General features: G+C 40.1%; 1 protein-coding gene across 3 annotated transcripts in view; it reads left to right on the top strand.

Moving 5' to 3' along the window:
- Window positions 1–25,294, top strand: part of mdga2a (MAM domain containing glycosylphosphatidylinositol anchor 2a) — a 77,253-nt gene that overhangs the window by 13,988 nt on the left and 37,971 nt on the right. The window contains exons 2-6 of one of the 3 annotated variants that reach the window (XM_029460566.1): window positions 5,832–5,971; window positions 13,131–13,305; window positions 16,883–17,079; window positions 21,720–21,852; window positions 23,105–23,377. In XM_029460566.1, the coding sequence (XP_029316426.1) occupies window positions 5,832–5,971; window positions 13,131–13,305; window positions 16,883–17,079; window positions 21,720–21,852; window positions 23,105–23,377 (918 nt within the window). Of the gene's footprint in view, window positions 1–5,171; window positions 5,972–13,130; window positions 13,306–16,882; window positions 17,080–21,719; window positions 21,853–23,104; window positions 23,378–25,294 lie in introns of those variants that run through there. The other 2 variants (XM_029460564.1, XM_029460567.1) reach the window with 2 other exon arrangements.

Raw genomic sequence — 25,294 nt, 5'->3', positions numbered from 1 at the left:
GGGGGGGGGGGGGTTTAAAACCGCTTCCTAATTTAAAGGGATGGAGAGATTAGAGCATTAAAGGGGAGGAAACAGATCCCTGATATCACTGCAGGAGGTCAGAGTGTTTGGAAACAGACAGAAATGTTTTGTTCTGATAATAAAACTAAAATATGCAGATTACTCCTGTTGTTTAATCTTTACTCTGGCTTCCAGTTACTCAAAGAAAAGATTGTAAAGCTGCTGTATTGTATTGTGTATTGATAAATGAGGGACTGTGAAGGCATCACTGGGTCCAGCAACAAGGAAGCAAGTGAAGCCAAATACTTTTTGTCTGACTTGATCAGGTTACTGAAGTTAATGATCACTGCATCTCTGGATCATCGAAGGTAATGTAGGTTTCAAGTTCTTTATTGTCATATGCACAACAATTACAAAGAACGATGGTCATTCAAAATTGTGTAAAAAAAACAATCAAGCAAGTAAAAATATCTCATTTCAAAATATATAAAACAGGAAGTCAATCAGTAAGCATATAAAGTGACACTGAGGAGATCAGAGGTGAGTTTGAGGGTTTTTAACATAATAATTCTGCACCAAAGCTTCTGAGAAAACATCTTTAAACTGATCTCCATGATCAGCTGATACTGAACTCAGGTGCTGCTGATTGTTAGTTAATAAGTGGATGCAGGTGTGAAGCTTCAGATGAGCAGAACAAGGTGAGAGCAGCTCTTCATTACATTAGATGCTACGGGGACAGTCTCCGTCTCCCTGGAGCAACGTGGGGTTAAGTACCTTGTTCAGGGGTACAATGGTGGCAGCCCTGGTATTGAACACACAACCTTCTGGTTGGGAAGGCGTACAGTTATAGCTCAGACTACTAGGCTATCACAACCCGTGATTCATGTTTCCTCTGTGTGGTTAGAGCCCTTTAGTGCAGTTTATCTCTGTTCTGATGTTAAACAGCAGAGCAGGTGAGACTCAGACACCCAGAGGTAAAATATCCTCCCTGTTTGACCTCCGACGCTGTTTGTTTGCTTGCTTGCTTGCTTGCAGTGTTAATGTGCTGCAGGTCAGATGAGTCTAGAGCTGCATTCACAAAGTCGGATGTGTCGGATGCTGAGACTTGCTCATATTTATTCTGTTTTTAAGTTTAGTTTATATTCAGTCTGAACCACACGGTTCACTGATCAGGGTCAGATAAATCTTTATGTTGTGAGCTGTGCTCGTGAGATTATTTTGTGAAATATTTGATGCTGTAATTCTGTGTTTCTAATCTCAGTGTGAAAATGAGTTGAAACAACTTCTGACACCTTGAACTCCCGCGTGTCATGACTCGGCTCGCTGCTCTCCCCTGCGGCAGTTTATTCAAGAGGATTGGATTTGATCTAATTCCTGGTTTAGCAGTGATTGTAAAGGGGTGGTGTAATTCCTGAGTTTAGGAGGTGTTTTGTGTGTTTATGTTTTGTATGCTGCAGTTGTACTGCAGGGATCAGCCGGTCTGCAGGGTTCAGGCAGGATTCATCACTTATTAGGACGTGAACTGTTTGTGGCGCTGCAGAGAGCGCAGGGATTAGACTAATACCTGGTTTTAGGGGGGGGAAATGGAAAACACCTGAGCCAGAACAGGATCAGAGGATGGAGGGATAAGAGGTGAATACAGATGAAAAGCTGAACCCCTTCAGTGTGTGTGTGTGTGTGTGTGTGTGTGTGTGTGTGTGTGTGTGTGTGTGTGTGTGTGAGAGAAATAACCAGCAGCAGCCAATAATTCATCACACAAAACATAAAATAGAGTCCCAGAAGTCTCTCTTGTCCTTTTCAGTTAAATAATTTAACTCCACTTCATCTCAGACCAAGAAAAATAATGGAAGAAAAATAAAAACAACAAAATAAACGGTCATCTTCAGTTAAAAAAAAAAAAAAAGCCTTAATGATCAGGTCCAAAATTATTATTAAATCCAAAAGAAAAAAACATCCAGTGCTTAAAGTATAAATATACAGTAAACACATGATCTTACTTCATGTTCAGCCTGAACAAGCTTTGTACAGTCAAACACCGAGGGAGAAATAACAGCACAGAGTATAATCCAATCTATAGCTGCTCTGTAATCTGAACGCTGTGACCGCTCGCTGACATAAATCGCTGCCTGATCTTTGACCTCTGCAGTCTAACCTGTCCTCAGGTCAGTTCTTGCATACAGACAGCCCCGATGTGGTTAATCCTAAAACTCGTTTCATGACGTGATGTTTCATGACGTGATGTCAGGAGATGATAAAGGATCAGTCCGACATTTTAGAGATTTCTGATGAGATACAGTTTCAGTTTCATCTGTGACTCCAGTACAGATTACACACTGGATTTATATTACTTAAACTCTACTTTGTTTTATTATGGTTCTACTTTAACTCTTATCTGGTTCTATAGTGCCTCTATTTAAACCTTGTATTGTAGTTCTGGTGTTCAATGTATTACTTAAGCCCTACAGTCACACTATACAGGTTCTACTTTAACTATGGTGCTGCTCTGTCCTTGAGATATTCAAACTGCACTGCGTTTCTATTCCGGTTAAACTCTACTGCAGTTCTACTTGTTCTATTATACTGCGTGCGTGCGTTCGTGCAATGGAGAAATACTGCATTGCTTTACTGCCCTGTTTCTTATTGCTATGGCTTGGTACTCATTAGTGAAATGGTACTGTGTGAAGGCACGACTTCAAGATGACTGTGGGAAAAAGCAGCCGGCTGTAAAGGAGGTAGTTACCCTTTTCTTGACCGCTTAAGGGTCACCTGAGGTGTTTAAAGATGAGACCACACCCTTCACACACTACCAGACCTTTGTGTCGTATGCTCTGATCCTTTCTGCAGAAAGCCTTTTTTGTTTTCAATAAAATAATCAAAACAAACAGAATTTCCACCACAAGCGTGTGTGTATGTGTGTGTGTGTGTGTGTGTGTGTTTTGGGGTTTGGGGTCTGATGACATCAGCAAGAAACATCAGTGAGTCATCGGAGGATGAAAAAAAAGAGAGAAAAAGTAGGACAAACAAATCATCCTCAATACTTCTTCATCTTTCTTTACTCCTCTTCTTCTTAACCTCGTTCTTTTTTCTTCTCTTTTCCTGTTTTCATCGTCCTCTCCTCATTCATCTCTTCTCTTGATCTCCTTTTCTCTTCCTGTCACCTCCTCAACTCCTGCTTCCTCCTCTCAACTCCTGTTTCCTCTTCTCTTTCTCTCAACTCCCGTTTCCTTCTCTCCTCTCAACTCTCGTTTCCTTCTCTCCTCCTCTCAACTCCCGTTTCATTCTCTCCTCCTCTCAACTCCCGTTTCCTTCTCTCCTCCTCTCAACTCCCGTTTCCTTCTCTCCTCCTCTCAACTCCCGTTTCATTCTCTCCTACTCTCAACTCCTGTTTCCTTCTCTCCTCCTCTCAACTCCCGTTTCCTTCTCTCCTCCTCTCAACTCCTGTTTCCTCCTCAACTCCCTTTTCCTTCTCTCCTCCTCTCAACTCCCGTTTCCTTCTCTCCTCCTCTCAACTCCCGTTTCCTTCTCTCCTCCTCTCAACTCCCGTTTCCTTCTCTCCTCCTCTCAACTCCCGTTTCCTTCTCTCAACTCCCGTTTCCTTCTCTCCTCCTCTCAACTCTCGTTTCCTTCTCTCCTCCTCTCAACTCTCGTTTCCTCCTCAACTCCCTTTCCTTCTCTCCTCCTCTCACTCGTTCTCTCTCCTCTCTCAACTCCCGTTTCCTTCTCTCCTCCTCTCAACTCCCGTTTCCTTCTCTCCTCCTCTCAACTCCAGTTTCCTTCTCTCCTCCTCTCAACTCTCGTTTCCTTCTCCTCCTCTCAACTCCTGTTTCCTTCTCTCCTCTCAACTCCTGTTTCCTTCTCTCCTCTTCTCAACTCCTGTTTCCTCCTCTCTCAGCTGTTTCATCTTTAATGATCAAACTTTTCCTCTTCTGATGACGACCCTCTAACTTCCGACCTCCTCAGGTGTTCACGTTCAGGCCACGTTCAGCTGAAGGTCTATTACCGCTGTGTTATCATTATTTATCACACTGTTAAAAATGAATGATTTCTTACAATAATTTATTAAAAACATTCTGAGTGAAGCATCAATAATCACAATAAAACTCAGAGCTGCAGGTCAAAGGTCACCTGGAGTGTGAGACCGATTTAGTTCCAGCTTCCAGTGAAGAAACTAGAGTTGAGTGTTAAATTAGAGATATTTAAGCAGTAAGTGGTGAGTTTCAGTGTTTGTGCACAGAAACGCCCACGAGTCAGAATACTGTATCTCACAGATGCAGGCAGGTTAGGCAAAAATAGAGGCGAAGTGTAAAAATAAAAAACGTGTGGTAAACATGCAGGATGCCTCGCAGCTGCCGACACAGAAACTCTGAGTAACTCTGGAGCTCGCTGACACCGTACCTGCAGGCCTGCAGCTGATTCTAGATCAGGGTTAGTGGTCCAGTCTGCAGCCCGTCTGCTCCACCTGACATCGCCAAACCTCCTGTCAATTAAAAAGTAATTTCCTGCTGACCTTTTTTCTCTGACGCTCATTTATAATTTCACAACTTTAATTAGCTGAACTGTTCCAGACAGACTGCGTTCATCAGAGTTTGGCCTCAAATCTGAACCTGAAATATTCCAGCTGGCTTTAGTCTTACTGAAAGTTCACAGATCACCCGCACATGGGAACAATCTCTGATACCCCAACTCACCGTTGTGATCTTTTCTTCCTTCAATCTGTAATTCTCTGTGAAACTGATAAAAGTTTAATCCATGGTATGTTTGCTGACAAAATGAGCTGAAAACAAGTTCAATATTGGAGCTGATACCAAACCAGCAGCTTGGATTACTGAATAAATAAATAAATATGTGTGTGTGTAGGTGTGTGTGTATAGATAATACATAGAAATACAATTATACATATACATCTCTAAAATGGGTCAGTAAAATAGAAAAAGGGAAGAAGAGGTAGAAAGTAATGTAGGTCTCATTAATACAAACTGGTTTAATGATCGTGTTGACCTGTAGATCAAACTCATGATTAGACCTTCAGGGGACATTTTAACTACAGTTACTAAACTTTCCTGTTTTTATTAATCAAACTTTGAGTCTGTGAAATGTCAAAAACGGAAGAAGAGAAGAAGAAGAAGAAGGAGGAGGAGAAGAAGAAGAAGAAGAAGAAGAAGAAGAAGAAGAAGAAGAAGAAGAAGAAGAAGAAGAAGAAGAAGAAGAAGAAGAAGAAGAAGAAGAAGAAGAAGAAGAAGGAAGAAGAAGAAGAAGAAGAAGAAGAAGAAGAAGAAGAAAGTTGAAGCTTTACTGCACTGCATTTTTCAGGATCTCTTTTTTTATTGTGATACCAGAAGTTTTATCCGTCCGTCCCATTTTCGGGAACACGATATCTCAGGAATGCCCCAGGAACTGGTCACTGCGACCTCACAAAACATGTTTTGGGCCATAACTCAAGAATGAATATGCTAATTATGACAATTCCCCTCAAATGTCTGACATGAAGACATTATGGACAGACATGGATGTAAACTGTTGGTGGGGGCATAATGCGGTAATTCTTGTTCATTCGCAAAACCTTTTTTAATAATTTGAAATCTACATTTTTCACATTGTGCAAAGTTTCTTTCTTATTCTATTTATGGCAACATTTTATGGCTCATGACAGACACCAGCTCACCGCCGTTTGCATGTTATCATCAAATCGTTGCTCTCCGGTCTTTAAGCTTTTTGTTCTACAGCATGCTGTCTGAGATTCAGGATGACATCAGACCAATTTGCTGTGTTTACATGTGATGCAGGTGAGAGAGTTGACCCCCTGTTTGTCTCTGTGTTGTTGTGGTCCACAGCGCCCCCTACGGTGCGTATCGTGCACTCGGGTCAGGCCTGTAATGTGGAGGAGGAGCGCTACAGTGAGCGAGTTTACACCATCAAAGAAGGAGAGACTCTGGAGCTGCAGTGTCTGGTGACAGGACACCCCCGGCCACAGGTAACTGGGTATACTGGGAACACAGTGGGAGCAGGTGGAGCTGCAACAGTAAACCAGCAGAGTAGCAGGTTATAGCTGTTCACTTGAATTTATTGTGTATTAATATTTAATATCAGCCTCTGATTGGGAAGCTGGAATGAAGCAGCTGATGCCAATCAGCCAATATACCTATATTATATTTAAACTGCCTATTCTTATAATACTGGTTTATATTTATACAGCTTATACTGAAACGCAGGTTAGACTGGTTTACACTGGTTATAATGGTCTGTATTATTCTTAGACTGTATATCAGAAGTGGACGTAGTCACCAAGACGTCACCCATTGATTTGTTGACTCCCGTATTGAAGCCTCGTGTTTAGCATTTTGTCCGTAGCCATCTTGGTTTTTTGGAACCAAAAGTGACATGAGAGGGTGGAGCTTAATACATTTGAACGCTGAAGACATTTTTAATGTGACCATAAATGTTACAATTAACTTTCATGAACTGAAAACACTGTGAAAGGGTCAAAGGTCTGAGACGAAGACACCGTGAGCGTGGTAGTGACCTGTCAATCACAAGGTGCCCTAAAGCATGCGCTGCTTTATTGTCCATTTTACTCTAAATGGGACCATCATTTACAAAATGAACATCATGCTGTATTGAAGAAGACTTGAAACTAGTGATTGAGACCATAAACTCTGTTTAATGAGTTAATAAATCAAGTGTGAAATAGGGTCATTGTCTTCGCATTTAATTTTGGAGCCAGTGTCTTGGCTTCACTTTTCAGACCGAGGTATTTATACTGGTAACAACGAGTCAACTGCTTTATATTTATATTGCTTATACTGCTAATACAGTAGGTAAAAACTGTATTTTTGCTATTATTTAAGAAAATCACATCTCATTTTAAGTAAGTCTTGAATCAAAACATGTTCACCAAGAACAGAAACGTGATGTCAGCAGAAGACTTTATTCGCCGTCTTTGATTAAAAAGATTAAAAGATGAATGAACAGCCAAAGAAATATGAAGAACTGATGACTGACTGAAAGAAAACTGAAACAGCAAAAGAGCATGAAGTGCACATTCACACACACACACACACACACACACACACACACACACACACACACACACACACACACACACACACACACACACGCTTGTGCATCCCTATTGACTCTGCAGAGCACATACAGTAATAAAAATCCCTGGCGGCGTGCTGTAAGTGCCAAAGCTCCAGCTGAGCTGAGTTGCTACGACGCCTTTGTGTTTCATAAATGAGAGCAATCACACAGAGAAGAAGAAGATGAAGAAAATCAAGAAGAAGAAACCCTGGAGGACGAGAAAAGCCGCCGTCGCCGTCTTGGAACGAAGAGAGAGAGAGAGAGACATTATTGTCTGAGTGGTGAAGAAGAGAGACAGAGAAATGAAGAGGAATCGGTAAAAGAAGAAGAATTCATGAAAAGATACTGGAGAGAAATGTGAACTAGAGTGGAAGATCTTTTTGCCGTCCTCATTAACGTTTATTAAAATTTATTAAAAACAACTCGACATCCTCCAGAAACAAATAACCGACAAGCTCTGAGCAGGGAAACTGAGAGACATTATTCCTGTTAGGAAACCATTAATATGTCCACGCCAAGAGTTTATTGCGTCTGATTGCAATTATTCATGCTGGCAAAGTATTAATGTTGCCTTTGCACCAACAATACAGAAGTCATTATATCGGGATATCTGTTTGAAGTCAATGAACCGTTCAGCTTCAGAGGAATGACTCCATACCAACAACCTTCATACAGGATGAGTATATTGTATGATAAGACAACTGTGCATAGCAGTATTGTTTTGAGATCAACTTCTGAAGCTGTAAAAAAAAGAAAGAAATACACACGACATTGTTTAGAATTTAGTTTTCTGGAGATAATCTCACAACCTCTGAGGTTCTCCTCGTGACTCGCTGTCGGGGTCCTTTCTAACATCCAGCCCATTCTCGTCAGTTTGTTGAAGCTTTTATATTTGACATAGACACTCACAGTTTGTCAGTTTGTATCATTTCACTGTCGGCTTCAGTACAAGTGTGTACAAGTGTGTACAAGTGTGTACCTCTGTTGGTATTTTTGGGACAAAATAAAACGACCTCAAAGGTAAAATCAAAATAGTTTAAAGGTCGAGTAGAACAGAAATAGTGTTAAAACATCATGGGGGGTGTTTTATTGTTGATGATGTTTATTTCCTAGCAGTGATTTCAGAATAAAAGCACATAAAGAGTTTATGGTGCAGCCCATTAAAAAAAACCTCTGCTGCAGACGGGAAGCTGCATCTTAATTAAACTGCACAAGTCTCACAAGTGGAGCCTTAACTGTCAACACACACACACACACACACACACACACACACAGTCAAGGTTCAAAACACAGCTATTAATCCTGTCCTGATGTGAGGAGGTCATCTTTTATTGTCAGACACTTCTCTTATTGTTTAGCGCAGAGTAGTTAATCGTTCAACAGTTACAGGGAAGCAGTCGTCAGCAATAAAAATCTTAAGTCTCAGGCTCCTTCTAACAATACTCATTAAATATGTATTACAGAGAATAAGAGCATCAAAATGAGAATATAAACATACAATAGTGCAAGTTAAAGGATAAAATATAACATAAATAAAATATAGAATAAAGTAATATATATATATATATATATATATATATATATATATATATATATATATATATATATACAGAGATGTAAACAGTTGTAAAACAGTAGGTAAAAGTATGTTAGATAAGTGACACATATTTCCAGTTGTAGTGATTACATGCATGTTGTGTGAACATGAACGTGTGAACATCATCACAGCTGATGACATTGTGTCTTTATTACTTCATTAGTAATAATCAATAATCAGGAAAGATAAGATGTGTTTAAGTGAACTTTGTATATCCTCCTTTCCCTCATCCTCTTCTTCTTCTACTACTTCTACTTCCTTTCATACTGTACCAACCCACCTCTTCCTCTCGCTCCATCCTCATCTCTCTTCTATTTCTTCTTCTTTAGTCTCTCTTTGCTGTCAGTCTGTTGAGGCTATAAATAGATCAGCTGCTGGCACACAGTCTGAATCTACACACACACACACACACACACACACACACACACACACACACACACACACACTGTAAAACACACACTGGGTTTTTTTCTGTCTCTCTGCGTCACTGCAGAGCTCAGCTTCCTCTGCATTTTTATTTCATCCTTCTTCTTCTTCACCTTCTCAGTTCAGGTTTCAGTATTTAATGGTTGTTTTACTGAAATCATTTGAGTGTTATTTTAAATAACAATAATTGTAATTAACAATAATGTCTTAAGACAACAGGAAGTTCAGTCAGTCAACATTAAATCTGATTTGGATGTTAAGGATTTAGATTAAACAGATTATGCTGTGTCCGAGCTTGTAGAATTAATTTTTTCATTCTATATATCTATATTATATTGAGCATCTATAAATATTGTAATATTTTATAGATGACCATTTATTCAAATAAAGAGCATTTGTATTTTATTGTGTTAAATTTTATGGTGGTCTGTAAATTGGATCAAACTATTAATTAAAATCTTTGCCGCTATTTACACTCTGACCCCAAAATGGTTTCCTGAAGTAAGAAACATCATTTTGAGCGTCTGTGTCTGGATACATTATCTGGATGATCACATCACAGGACTTTATATTAACACCAGGCGCCAGGTGCATACAATCTTTTGTAGATTGCAGACGCATTGCCAGATTTATACATTTAGTTTCTGTTTTATAAATCTGAATCATTGTGGATCTGGAGCCTCATTTCTCCCACAGGTAGCTATGAATTGATGTAGAAACTCCCTAAACATCTGTTTGCATATCGATACTTGTGATTATAATTATGATTTAAGATAAGAGCATGCAGGTTATTGAGAAATGTCTGATACATAAGAACATATCATAAGAACATAAACGTTTAAAACACCAAACTCCTAATGTACTTTGAGAAACTGTCAGTAAAAATAAATAAAACTTAAAACATTCTGACAGTTTAAAGACAGATGGAGTCATGAAAGTGTGTTTTCGTGAGCCTTCCTCTAAATAAACTGATCGTATCACATCACTCAGCTTCTTTCTTCCTCTCTGTATATAATATACATTTCTCTCATTACACCTGACGCAGTTAAACTAATTAACACCAGAAGCTAATGTGTTGCGTTCACTGTCACTAGTGATGCAGGTGTAAATGTGCTGTGAATGAGTGATGAGGCGTTCAGAGCTGTTTGTTAGTCACAGTTGAATTCTGTCCTCTTCATGGAGGTTATGATGTTCAGTTTGTGTTGATTCACCTGTACAGTGATTCTGGAGGATGTAGTCTGTGCTGCTGTTAATATAGTATGATAAAATAGTATAATATAACAATCATGAAGGCAGGGCTGCAACTAACGATTATTTTAATAGTTAAATTTCTCGAATTCAATTGTTTTTCTATATTGACTGAAGATATTATAAATTCATGTTGTGCAGTCCAAAGTAAAGTATTAAAATATTAAGTTTTATTCAACAAGAAGAAAGAAATATGACAAAGAAAAGCATTGTGAGGAGCTGTAAACAGTTAAGTTTGTTATTAATCAGATAAAATAAGATAATACTTTATTAGTCCCACAGCAGGGAAACATCAGGAGAAGGGGATTATACAACAACAAGAAACATCATTAAAAAATAACAATATAATAAGTAACAGTAAGAAGCAAAATATAATAAGTATACTGAACGGTTCAATGGATTAAGTATTGCCTGTTGTATTATGTTTGTTTGGCTTGGTGGATATGATGGACCTGTCATGTTGCTGCGGCACTGCAGTACCATGACAGGTCCATAACACTGTTAGTACCAGTGTTGTCGTAATGTTACAGTGCCTTTGTGTTAATTAGACGTTGTCTTGTCACACAGATCCAGGATCTGTTGAGTATTTTTAGCTCATTAATTGTCAGTTCGCTGGTTTGAGGCTGTTAACCGTCTGTCTGCAGCACAGACCGATAGAAAGTCCGCTTCACTCCAGCTGGCTGCCGGGCGACCGACATGTGGGAGGACTGTACCATGGGAGGGGGAGGGGGAGGGGGAGGGGGCGATGGAGCAGGTGGGACTGAAAGAATCAGGGTGGAAAATATGCTGATGGAGGCGAGAGTGTGTTTTGGAACACAGCAAAGTTATCAGGCCAAAAAAAGCTTACATTTTTATGAATCCATAAAACACATGTAATATTCTACCTCAACATCAGTCTATAAGAATTACAATCTATAAGCATCTATACCTTGTAACTTTCTATAACATCTGTATTCATCTACAGTATAACCTCCGTCACAATCTGTAACAGTCAATAACCTGAACATCTAGGCTATCTGAAGATCTGAAAGAGTTTACTACTTGTGTAACTATCCATAACATCTATGTCATCTATAACAATCTACAAACTTCTATACATGTTTTAAGCATCTAGAACATCTATATACATCCATCCATCGTCTACCGCTTATCCAGGGTCGGGTCGCGGGGGCAGCAAACTTCCCTTCTCCGGGCCACATCCTCCAGCTCCGACTGGGGGATCCCGAGGCGTTCCCAGTGAGGAGACTTTATGACTAATCAGTAATTAAAATCTAAAATGTATCTGATTACGAGCGAGAGACAGATGGAGAGAAATGAGGATGATGATGATGGAGGAGAGTAAGGGACGGAGCAGGTGGGAGGGACGGATCGAAAACCAACAGATGCTGAACGAGGACAAATCTGGACCTCACACACACACACACACACACACACACACACACACACACACACAAACACACACACTGCGGAGTTAATCTGCAGAAGGCTAATACAGTCTGGCATCGATTCAGTTTCTAACTAAACTAAAGACCCCTGTTTGCTACACCCCTTTCTACACACACACACACACACACACACACACACACACACACACACACACACACACACACACACTGAGCTCTGTGAAGTTCAGTACTTACATATGTTTGCAGTACATACTGTACATCTGTGTATCATATTTATATATTGTTAATGTATGCAGTGTGTAATTCCACTGTACCGTATTTAAAAGTCTGTTTTGTCTTATTCTATTATATATGTATATATGCTACTTATCCCTGCATTTTACTTGCACCATTATGTCTCTTGCACTATTTTTATTGCATTATTTTATTACTTTATTTTAATTATATGTGTTAAATATACTGTATGTTGCATTGTTGGAGGAGCCTGGGGCTTAAAATGTTCCTTGCCATCAACTACCCTGTAGCTTTTGTGCATCTGACGATAAAGCCTTTTTAATTAAATTTGAACGCAGTGTTGCTGCCGCAGTGCCTCTTAGCCAGGCACTAAACCCCAGCTGCTCTGTGTTCTACAGCAAGTCAGAAACCGGATTTAATTTATTTTAACATAAATAATCTTTACATATGATATATGTATGGATGTCTATGCCACTGGTATGCTTAAACCTGTATAAACCAGCAGTGAGAAAATTCATTTGAACAGGGAAGTCCTAACCAGACAGCAGTTTTTACCTTTTCTTACCTGCTCGGTGTCAACCAGTGTAAACTGGTCAATCTACACCAATCATTTTAAACCACTCCAGACCAGTAAACTCATTGATTCCAATGCCTGCTGTGACACATGCCAATAAGAACAAGACAGGCGGTTAGCCAGGTATGGAAGTAAAAATTGAGTTTCAGAATTCCCAGATTTTCCCAAATTCCCATATATCGTGACATTGGGAGGAAGCGCTTATCTTAGAAAATGGTTTCCAACCAAGCTTGAATCCCAGTGCATGGCGATAACAATGAATGGCGATCACATCAGATTCAACTTTATTGTCATTGCACAGGGAACAGGCTGTTCTCATTCACTGTTCTTACTTATACCTACATAAACTGATGCACTATAACTCTTATTTAGCCCAAGTAATCAAGAGTGAGGACGTGAAGAGCTGTTTCTGAAGAAGTCAGGAGCGACAACATCAGTGTAGGGAGGAGGTTGGAGTGGATGGACTAAACTGTTCGGCCTAAACCAATCAATTTAATATTTTAAGACACTCTAAACATTGTGCTGTGTATACTAAGCCCCCCCCCCCCCTTCCCCTTCTGTGCAGATTCGATGGACAAAGACAGCGGGCGGGGCTTCAGACCGCCAGGGCGACTCGACGTTGCTTAACGAAACTCTGAAGATCACAAACATCAGCCGCCACCTGGGAGGGCGCTACTACTGCAAGGCTGAGAACGGATTGGGATCCCCCGCCATCCGGTCAATACGAGTCGACGTCTACTGTAAGAACACACACGGATACATAGACACATGTGGTTAGCTTAGCTTAGCATAAAGACTGGAAACTGATGGAAAAAGTTAGCTTAGTTTACCATAAAGACCGAAAACGGGGAAACAGGCTTAGGCTAGATGAAGATGAAGCTCCAGGTGGATTAAAGATCATTCGATAACTTTCTGCTGTTGTTTTCAGTCAGCTGATGGTATTAAACCCTCCTCGTGACCTAAATGTGTCCTCGTCACACGTGACAAACTCTTTCAGTTGTTTGTACATCTCACTCGTGTCTGATTGTTGTTGACCTACATGTGTGGAGTCGAAGCATCAAGCCCCCGGAGCTCCGCTGGCTGATGATCTGTCACTGCATGAGAGGACATGTTTCACCTTCATGTTTATTGTTGCTGCTGGGATGCAGAAGATTCCAGTAATCCCAGTAAAGGAACGTCCTCGGGGTGTTTTTATACAGCGGCGTCTATCGTGTGTGTGAAAGTTTCCTCCAAAAGTAACAAAGAATACCTGCAAGCTGTGAGCGTTGTTGTGTAACAGCCATAATATCCTGAGGATGTTTCTTACTGGGATTGCAGGGATTTAAGTGGTACCTGAACGCATCACGGCTGAGTGCTTCCTTCAGGGCACAGAGGCTTTTACATCAAACTCCAGGAGGAAACAGAATAAATCATTAAGTCATCACCACACCCTGACCTGCAGCTCGTACAGCAGATTGTTTTTGCTTCTGTTTTTGTTTTTCGGGCCCTGATGTGTTCAGTGTGCAGGTCGGAGTTTGACGTTTGCTCTGTGTGAAGTAGATTAACGACCATTAGCCTCTCTGCTGGTGGCAGCATCATAACCAGACTTATTAACGCAGTGGTTGGCTGTTGTCAGCTGATTGGGGAGCTCACTGTGTTTCCAGCCAATTAAAAAGCCCCTGGTTCCACAGTAATTACCCTCACCACAGGAACACTGACCCACTGTTTGGAAAATGTGAATTCAGACAAACTTCAGTTGTCCTCATTGTGTTTCCACAGGGAGGAAATATCGTGTTTGTATATTTATATATTTATATCTCTGGCTCAGGAGGTGGTAAATGACTTTACAGTGAATCATAGCTCTACCCGTTGGGACAAACATCCAACAGAATCTTTAAATGCACAAACCTGCAGATACATTTTACACTTACACAGCAAAACAACAACAAATGCATGTAGAGCACAATTGGGCAGATTCCCACTGACAGTTAACATTCAAGAGAGAGTGCTCAAATGTTTTCACCTTAAATTCAGCCCCCTAGACACATGAAATACCACACTATACCAAAGAAAAGACACAAAACAACCAAAAAGAGACAAAAAGGCCACAAAGAGATGCACAATTTCTACAAATAGATGCAAAACAACCACACAGACCAAAACAACCACACAGACCAAAACAACCACACAGACCAAAACAACCACACAGAGATGCAAAACAACCACACAGACCAAAACAACCGCACAGAGATGCAAAACAACCACACAGACCAAAACAACCACACAGAGATGCAAAACAACCACACAGAGATGCAAAACAACCACACAGACCAAAACAACCATACAGAGATGCAAAACAACCACACAGAGATGCAAAACAACCACACAGACCAAAACAACCATACAGAGATGCAAGACAACCACACAGACGCAAAACAACCACACAGAGATACAAAACAACCACACAGAGATGCAAAACAACCACATAGAGATGCAAAACAACCACACAGAGATGCAAAACAACCACACAGACACAAAACAACCACACAGACCAAAACAACCACACAGACCAAAACAACTACACAGAGATGCAAAACAACCACACAGACCAAAACAACCACACAGAGATGCAAAACAACCACACAGACGCAAAACAACCACACAGAGATGCAAAACAACCACACAGACGCAAAACAACCACACAGAGATGCAAAAACACCACATAGAGACGCAAAACAACCACACAGAGATGCAAAACAACCACATAGAGACACAAGACAACCACACAGACGCAAAACAACCACATAGAGACACAAGACAACCACACATACGCAAAACAACCACACAGAGATGCAAAACAACCACACAGAGATGCAAAAACACCACATAGAGATGTAAAACAACTACACAGAGATGCAAAACAACCACACAGACACAAAACAACCACACAGACCAAAACAACCACACAGACCAAAACAACTACACAGAGATGCAAAACAACCACACAGACCAAAACAACCACACAGAGATGCAAAACAACCACACAGACGCAAAACAACCACACAGAGATGCAAAACAACCACACAGACGCAAAACAACCACACAGAGATGCAAAAACACCACATAGAGACGCAAAACAACCACACAGAGATGCAAAACAACCACATAGAGACACAAGACAACCACACAGACGCAAAACAACCACATAGAGACACAAGACAACCACACAGACGCAAAACAACCACATAGAGACGCAAGACAACCACACAGACGCAAAACAACCACACAGAGATGCAAAACATCCACACATACGCAAAACAACCACACAGAGATGCAAAACAACCACACAGACGCAAAACAACCACACAGAGATGCAAAACAACCACACAGAGATGCAAAAACACCACATAGAGATGCAAAACAACTACACAGAGATGCAAAACAACCACACAGATGCAAAACACAACAAGATGTCTCTTCTAATCTGTGTCTTTTGTTCTTACGGTCTGTGGGAGGGGTGGGAGACCTTTGCATGCCTCTACCCAGGGGTCCATTGTCTCATAATTCGTCCATGCCTAGACACCGTCCACTCCAAAGCCCAGAAAAAAGCCCCCTACGTCAGTTGGTGCTGAGGCTATAACTGCCCGCTCTTAGACACTCTGACCAAACTCACAACAACATTACTTTAAAAACACCAATCAGAGTAAACCAAAAGATAAAGCAATGTAAAAAAAACTATTGGAACATTGGAAAGAAGAAACTAAAAGCCAAAGATTATATTGTTATCTGGACCTAAAAAAAAGAGATTATGAATTGGCAGAGACAGTACAGGCTTAGTGACCACACATAATACAACAATTTAATACATGCATAGGATATACTGTATCTATATATATATATATATATATATATATATATATATATATATATATGTACATACACACACACACACATATATATATATATATATATATATATATATATATATATATATATATATATATATATATATATATATATATATATATATATATATATGTACATCTATATCAATTTTAATGTTGTGTTAATATTCATATTAATGTTACTGTGTACCGTCCGAATATTTGGAAAATAATTGTATTTTCACGCTTTGGCTCAGAAACTTTCATCAGTTTCATGCCATTAAAGCCTCTTTAAATTTGAATTAGATTTTATTATTATTATCCTTTTTACTCAAATTCATACAGAAACTTTCCGTCCTCTCCATCTATTTCTTTGCCACTCGTCCCTTTTATTTACCTGCCACCTTTTGTTTCCTGTGCTCCTCCATCTTGTCTTCTTCCTGCTCCTCTTCAGACCTGGATGATCCGATGATAACGGTGCATCAGAGTGTCGGTGAATCGAAGGAACACTTCTACTTTGAGAGGACTGTGTTTCTCCGCTGTGTCGCCAACTCCAACCCACCTGTTCACTACACCTGGAGGAGAGGCAGGGAGGCGCTGACGCAGGGCTCCGACGCCGGGGTGGAGATCTACGAACCCTTTTTCACACAGGTGAAGAAACATACTTTCTGTGCAGCTTTTTTTGTGTATTCATTGTGTTTAAAGATTAGGCTACACTAATATTATTAGTATCATAGTATTAGTATGCGTAGGATTCTGTCTGACTTGTGTCATCTATCCAAACATACCTCCAGAGCGTTGTAAAGTCATAAGGAAGAGGCAGTAAATGGATGGATGGACATCCAGCTGTGTTGAGCACAATTGGTGTTGGTTGGTTTGTTCGGTGTCCCTGAGGTGCAAATCACAAAAACACACCAACAGCAGTTCTTGTTGATTGGAGACAATTTAAAGTGTATAGAAAATGAAGGTCAACGATACTTTACAGGGAGCTTTTGAGCAAGAATAATCATTTTATGTTCTTTCCAGTTTCTCACTTTGTACATGCCGAATGCCTCGTTGAGGGAAGCATTTTCACTTATTATTTTATATTTAATTCTATAAATTTTTTAACTGAATCAAATTTAGTATATTTAATTTATTCAATTTAAATTATTTGATTATAAAGTAATATTCATTCATTTTAAAAATTAATTTTTCTATTTTAAGTTCATGTATTTTATTTATTTGTATTAAATTGTATTTATTTTACTTTTATTTATTAAATGTTCTCTACTTTAACTTATTCCTTATTTTTATTACATTTTTGCAGTTGGTGTTACGCAATCAGAAAATACATTTCTTCTCTCCACTTTGTTTTTCTTTTTAAAGTCATTTCCAAAACTGTCATAGTCACAGCGCTCATGAGACTTGAACTATTTTTAAATTTTGGCATCATGTTTTTTCATTTATATCTTCAGTAACTTCCTATTATTATATTTTGTCCAAACCACAACTGTCAGAAAGACAGGAACACTTCATCACGACTTCAGCTTTGAGTCTGAGAGTGACGTCTCACTCTCTCCCAGGAAAGAAGCTCCATCAGTTAAAATCTTTTTAGTCTCAGTTTAACTCTCAGTGGGATCTGGAGCTTTATAAAAGCGGGCAGTGGTCCATCAGCTGCGGCCAAAAATAGTTAATAGTTTGATTTTTGTCCAATTTCTGCTTCACACAGACGTCCAAACCTAGACAGGTTTATACCTCATGTTCGCTTCCATTATGTGTTCATACATGATTAATCGTTCGTCGTGATTTGTATCTTTGAAAGATCTATTTATAATCTTTTTATTGTTTTTAAATAAATCCAATTAAAATCTGTTTTAGTGACATTTAAGGTTTCATGAAGCAGTTGAGGAAGGTGGAAATGAGGAATGGATGAATAATGATCAGTTGGAAGTTTGTGGTTTTACTTTTGCTGTCGCTTTTTATTTCAATCAATTTCAATATAATTTATAAACGGGTAAAACAATTAGCGTATTTAACTTAGATCCACATTTAACATGGTATATTTTTAGGGGTCTATTTATTACTCTGTCCATCCTTTGTTTAGGATTGTGAGGTTTTATACCAGTTTTTATGCTTTTTTTGTTGAATACCATAATTTTAATCTTAATACGATTTCTTCTGTTATTAATCCAAGAAGCAAAGGAACTTCAAATATCTATGGGTTGAATATTATTATATTCCCTAAAAATACGTTCATCTTTTCACATGAAAATAATTTATTTATCTTCCCACACAACCTCCAATTCTGCAGGGAGTTATTTATTTTTGATGTGATTTGTATTTCCATCCATCGTCCACCGCTTATCCGGGATCGGGTCGCGGGGCCAGCAGTTGTATTTAAAAAATCAAAAGCAAAACCTAATTCTTTGAATCGAAACTACAATGATGGTGATTTTTGCAAAAGTGTAATGAGTGAGTTTTGGAGAAACTTTATTTTGGGATTTGAAGTTTGTTTTTTGTGTTGTAAGTACCAACAAACAGAAACTCGACCTTCTCCTTTCTTGTGTTTTTCTGTCATTTCTAAAATGCATTGAGGATTCTTCGTCAGTGAGTTCAACAGTTTGAGAAAGCCGATCCGTCCTGTAGTTTAAACCCTCCTCCTCCTTCGTGTGGATAAAAAACCTCTGCAGATGGAGATTCAAGATTTGTCTTTTTTTTTTTCACATTTGGCTGTGGTTTAGATTTAATTTAGAGCAAAGGGAAGCCGGCCAATCAGGCGGCCGAGTTAGCGGGCCGTGTAATACCGCAGCAGAGATAACATTCACGCAAGATTTAAACGCTGTCGACTGTAATGCCTTCAGCGCTGAGCTCGAGAACTTGTTAACCCCTCCCTCTTCGATTCTCGTAGGCACTAATGAGGAACTTATCTCCTCCTCATCATCATCATCCGCCAAAAAATTGGCCGCCATCTTTGCACAAACATCCCATTTAAATGTCATCTAATCTCATCTCATCTGTCCGTGAGGCGGAAGGCAGCGCAGAGGCTGCCAGAGGAGATAAGGGAGATTTGGCAGCGAGGTGGAGACATGAAGAGGAGGATGAGGAAGAGAGGGGGGAAATGGAGAAAGAGGAGGTGGAATGAGGGAGAAGACGAGAAGGAGGAAGCTGAAGGAGGAGGAGGAGAAACTCAGGCAGAGACAGAATAGAGCTGATAAATCTGCTGATTTCTCTCCATTTACTTTAATGATTTTTGGTTAAAATAAGGAGCATGAAAAGTTCAGTATCGTCGGTCTTTGATTCCAAGAGAGACTTTTCTTCTGTATTGTGTAAAGAAACACATCGACAAAACAGAACACTCAATTTAAAGTGCATAGAACATGAAGGTTAATGATATTATACTATGAGCTATTTGAGAAAGAATAATTATTTATATAGTTTTCAGTTTCTCAATTTTGTAACTCCATTTTGTATTTGTAACTCCTAAAAAAATCTAAATAGTTACATTTATTAAATTTAATTGATTTGATTTTTTATATCTTTCCATTTTATATTCATTGTTATCAAATGACTGAGAAGGTTATCGGCCGGTGGAAGGAGCACTTTGAGGAACTCCTATGGTTGAGGCAGAGCTGGAGGCTGATGGGGGATCATCGTCAATTTCCCTGATGGAAGTCACTGAGGTAGTCAAACAACTCCACAGTGGCAAAGCCGCAGGGGTTGATGAGATCCGTCCAAAAATGCTGAAGGCTTTGGGTGTTGAGGGGCTGTCTTGGTTGACACGCCTCGTCAAGATTGCGTGGAAGTCTAGGACAGTGCCTAGGGGTTGGCAGACCGGGGTGGTGGTTCCGCTATTTAAAAAGGGGGACCAGAGAGTGTGTGCCAACTACAGGGGTATCACACTTCTCAGCCTCCCTGGTAAAGTCTACTCCAAGGTACTGGAAAGGAGGGTTCGGCCGGTAGTCGAATCTCTGATTGAAGAGGAACAATGCGGATTCCGTCCTGGTCGTGGAACAACGGACCAACTCTTTACTCTCGCAAGGGGGCGGTATTACAGTCACTTTACCGCACCGTTGTGACGAAAAGAGAGCTGAGCAGAAGCGAAGCTCTCAATATACCGGTCGATCTTCGTTCCTACCCTCACCTATGGTCATGAAGGCTGGGTCATGACCGAAAGAACGAGATCACGGGTACAAGCGGCCGAAATGTGTTTTCTCAGACGGGTGGCTGGCGTCTCCCTTAGAGATAGGGTGAGAAGCTCAGCCATCCGTGAGAGACTCGGAGTAGAGCCGCTGCTCCTTTACGTTGAAAGGAGCCAGTTGAGGTGGTTCGGGCATCTAGTAAGGATGCCACCTGGGCGCCTCCCTAGGGAGGTGTTCCAGGCACGTCCATCTGGGAGGTGACCCCGGGGAAGACCCAGGACTCGGTGGAGAGATTATATCTCCTCACTGGGAACGCCTCGGGATCCCCCAGTTGGAGCTGGAGGATGTGGCCCGGAGAAGGGAAGTTTGGGGTTCCTTACTGGAGCTGCTGCCCCCGCGACCCGATCCCAGATAAGCGATAAACGATGGATGGATGGATGTTATCAAATGTTTCTAGTTTTATTTCATTAATTGTATTTATTTGTATTAGAGTGTATTTATTTTACTTTACTTTCTATTTTAACTTATTATTATTTTTAAATATCTTAATATTTGTTATTATTTTGTTTAACCAGGAAAGTGTGAAAAATATACTTATAAAATCATAAATTAAATAATCGTCAAACCAGAAGCTATTTATCTATTTATTAATTTGATATCTTGGTCTTTATTTTAATACTCACTCCTAATTGAGTTTACGCTGTACTAGCAAAGATGACACTAAGAGAGAAAAAATATAAAAGTAAATTTAAATAATCAATTAAAACTTGTTAGCTCAATCTTTTAATGTACAAATTGATAAATAAGTATCAAAAATACATCTAATGTATGCAGCTGAGCCGAGTCAATGTAGTTTGTGTCCCAGTTACACTGATGGTAATCTGATCTTGAGGCAAGAGAAATTTTTCTGAAGAGTTTAAACACCGTGTGTGTCAAAGATGCAGATTTTCAGTTTTAAACCATCGTGAGAATATTTCTGCATTGGGACATTTTGTCCGCTCCCCTCACTTCAAAGGACTGTTTGAAGGTTAGAACTTGCTTTTAACATTCACGTTTCTTTAAGGTTAGGGGCAAGGAAAGGCGGTATAAACAGACAAATGTGTGTGTGTGTGTGTGTGTGTGTGTGTGTGTGTGTGTGTGTGTGTGTGTGTGTGTGTGTGTGTGTTACAGGGTGAGACGAAGATCTTAAAGCTAAAGAATCTTCGTCCTCAGGATTACGCCAAATACACCTGCATCTCCTCTGTCAGGAGCGTCTGCGGCATTGGAGACAAGAGCGCCCACTTCATTCTGAACAACAGGACAGGTAACAAACACACTCACGCACACACACACACACACACACACACACACACACACACACACACACACACACACACACACACACACACACACACACTGTACTACTGTACCCTAGTTAGTGAGTCCAAACTTTGACTTTGTATCTCATAATTTGGACTAACCATGAGTATTATTATCATTCCTTTGCAAGTGTTTTCTTTTATTGGCAGGAATGGGCATACATACTTTTATAAAATGGATTTTATATATATAATATATTTCATCTGTCTCTGTACTTGGGCTGCGTGTACAGTTGGATGTCATTCATAAATAAAGCATCTTCTTCTCTGGATCAGACTGCAGTTCTCTGACCTGTACAGTAGATCCTGCTGCCCCGCCCCAGGGGCTGATGGGATTTACATGATGTCAGCTTAACAGAGGTCGACTCAGCTATTTTTATCTCCCTCATTATTATTTCTGCATTTAGCTGCTTTTCTGCAGCTCGTCGTGTGCAGCTGGTGGAGGCAGTTCGTTGCTATGCAGCTTTTATTTCACTCTATATCTGAGGACAGGAAGCTTTTAAACTCTGCAACACTATGGATTATTCACACATGATGAGATATTTAAACCTTTTAAAATAATGTATACATTATTTTGAGAGAAATCCCATGATCCTCCTGCATATTGGCCTGACCTACATGAGACTAAGGGACTTTGAGAAAATGCTTTAAGGTTTATTCTGCTTCACAGAAAACTCAATCAAACAAGAATCATAATTACACTGCACTTAGATTTTAAAATAGAATAATAACATAATGAAATACTCATATCCCAGAGCAGTGCATTACATGTAAAGAGGATTGGGACACATTAAATCTGCAATTTTGATGACATTCAAAGACGTCACCTTTAACTTTCACCATTGAAAAACCCCGCAAAAGAATCATTAGCTGCTGCCTTAGTACTGTTAGCAAAGTCCTATTTTGTGGTTCATGTATTATTGATGGTAAGCCTTCTTTGTGCCAGAACTTATGTTTATTTCATAAGTTTCCGATTTCACGTAGCACGAGGAGAGACAAATAAAAATGATGGTTTTATTCACCCCCATCACTGTAGCTGTAAGCCGACGGTGCAAATGACTATTCAACTCAAAAACAAGAAGGGAATTTACAAACATGTGGAGTTCATTCTTGTATTCTTAGAAACACAAAGCGCTGACAGATGTCCTGTATGGATGAGCAGCTGTTAACATTTCCACCTCCCCTCGTCCCTTCCAGCTCCTCCCTCCATTAAGCTCCTCCTGGACGACCCCCTGATAGTGAACCCAGGGGAAACGATCACTCTGGTCTGTGTGGCGTCGGGCGGAGACCCTCCTCCCACCCTGGAGTGGGTGAGGCAGGGAGGGGAGGAGCTCCCGAAGAAGAGCGTGGTCAACGGCGGCACGCTGACCATCCCTGGCATCACCGTGGACGACGGTGGCTCCTACAGCTGTGTGGCGTCCAACAATGTGGGAAACCCCGCCAAGAAATCCACCACCATCCTGGTCAGAGGTACGGCATCAACACTTAAACCTAACATTAACCCAAGTACTTACATTTAATGGTTTACCTTGTGGGGACCTGCTGTATGTCCCCACATGGTAGGTGAGTAAGTATAAAGTAGGTGTGTACATTCTCGTCCGCACAATATAGTAGAACAAACACGTATTTAAGTCTTGTATCAAGTCTCCCTGACTTGATACAAGACTTATTTGAGGTCAATTCTCTTGAAAAACAGTAATTGTATCATATTGTCACCCAGTCTACTGTACCTTTACAAATCAAAGCATGAGAAACTTTGCAACAGATGTATGTTTCACTCTATTTATGTTATTTCTGTGAGAATTGAGTTCCTCTGGGATTTATTTGCTGCCCTGACGGTCGTCTACCTGTTGAAAGGTGTTTTCTCTGCCGTCTCTCCTTTGTGTTTCTGTCTGTGGGGTTTCCAACAGTGTTCAGGTGAGTCCTTGCTTTAGTCGCGGCAGGTACAAAGGCACATTCATGTCTTAACTTGTTGTTCTGAAGGTACAAGCTGCTGCAGAATAGACCAGAATAGATCCGACACATCCACAACAGAGCGTTTACCTGCGTCTGTGCAGACACACAACTCTCAGATTATTTCTGTCTTTCTTTACGAATCCAATCCTCCTGCGGCGTGTCGTAGTTTCCTGCAGCGTCATAATGAACATCATCAGCACTTTGTAGATTTTAGATGACGCTTCCTGCTCTGAGTCTGAGAGGACGTGAAGAAAATCAGCAGAGCACGCTGAGAAATAACATTTGTTTTTAACTTGTTCGAGTTCATTATAAAACAGCAGGGGTTATGAACAATAGTGAAGACAAAGAGACATCATGTCAAACAGTCTGTCATGGCGTTACGTATTCAGGATACAAAAACAGGTCATTGTATCTTTTTTAAAGTACAAATGGAGATTACCAGCAGAACTATATACTACCATAGATTTATACGTTCACATTACAACCCTTCAAATCTCACACAATGGCCTCTAAAGTTGGTTAAAGAAATGCTTTCACTTGGTGGAATCATAATTATGTATGTAAAGCATAAAAGGCGAACAACATCACAGTACAGTGCAAATTATGCCTTCCAGCTGTGATACTGCGTGTGAATAGCATACTTAACAAAGTCGTTATCCCACATTTAATGTGTAAAATGATGTTGCAGCCTGAGACAAAGGCAGACACTGGGACATAGTTCTCTTTTTATTTCTGTACAATCCAGCATATAATCCCACTCTAAAGTCTCTGCTGCCGGTAAGTACTCTTCCTGCTACGGCAGGTAACAACAACGATAGATGAATAACACTACTTCTTCTCTAACTTCTCTGGTGGAGAACAATGGAGTTTTGTTGCCGCTAGAAACTGCTTAAAACTTTTTATATTGTCTTTGTTCAGATTAAACAAACAAGATGCAACATGTTAATCATTGGTTGTAATTATACATGTATGTGTATATACAGTACTGATGCAAAACATATGTACAATATACAATACCAGTGTAATAAATGATCCAGTGAGAGTAAGAAGTGTCGGTTGGTGTGCCATGCTAGCTGGTTCCCCCTGCTTCCAGTCTTTATGCTAAGCTAGGCTAACCACCCTCTGACCCTAGCTAATAATATGTCGTGTCATTTCTCGTGTGTGTGTTTCCTTCGTCTGTCCACTGTGTTTTATTCAACAGCATGACTCACCTCTGTGTGTGTGTGTGTGTGTGTGTGTGTGTGTGTGTGTGTGTGTGTGTGTGTGTGTATGTGTGTGTGTGTGTGTATGTGTTAGCTGCTGACCCTGCAGCTTGTCAGCCCTCCTCCTTACTTATTTAACTCTCATCATGCACCTCTCTCTCTTTCTCACTCACTCTCTCGCTCTCTTTCTCTCTGTCTCTCTCTGTCGCTCTCTGTCTCTCTCTGTCTC

This window comes from Cottoperca gobio, chromosome 22 (assembly GCF_900634415.1).
Source record: "Cottoperca gobio chromosome 22, fCotGob3.1, whole genome shotgun sequence".
NCBI classification, from domain to species: Eukaryota; Metazoa; Chordata; class Actinopteri; order Perciformes; family Bovichtidae; genus Cottoperca; species Cottoperca gobio.
Note: the sequence above shows the minus strand (reverse complement) of the source record. Positions and strands in the feature narration are given on the sequence as shown.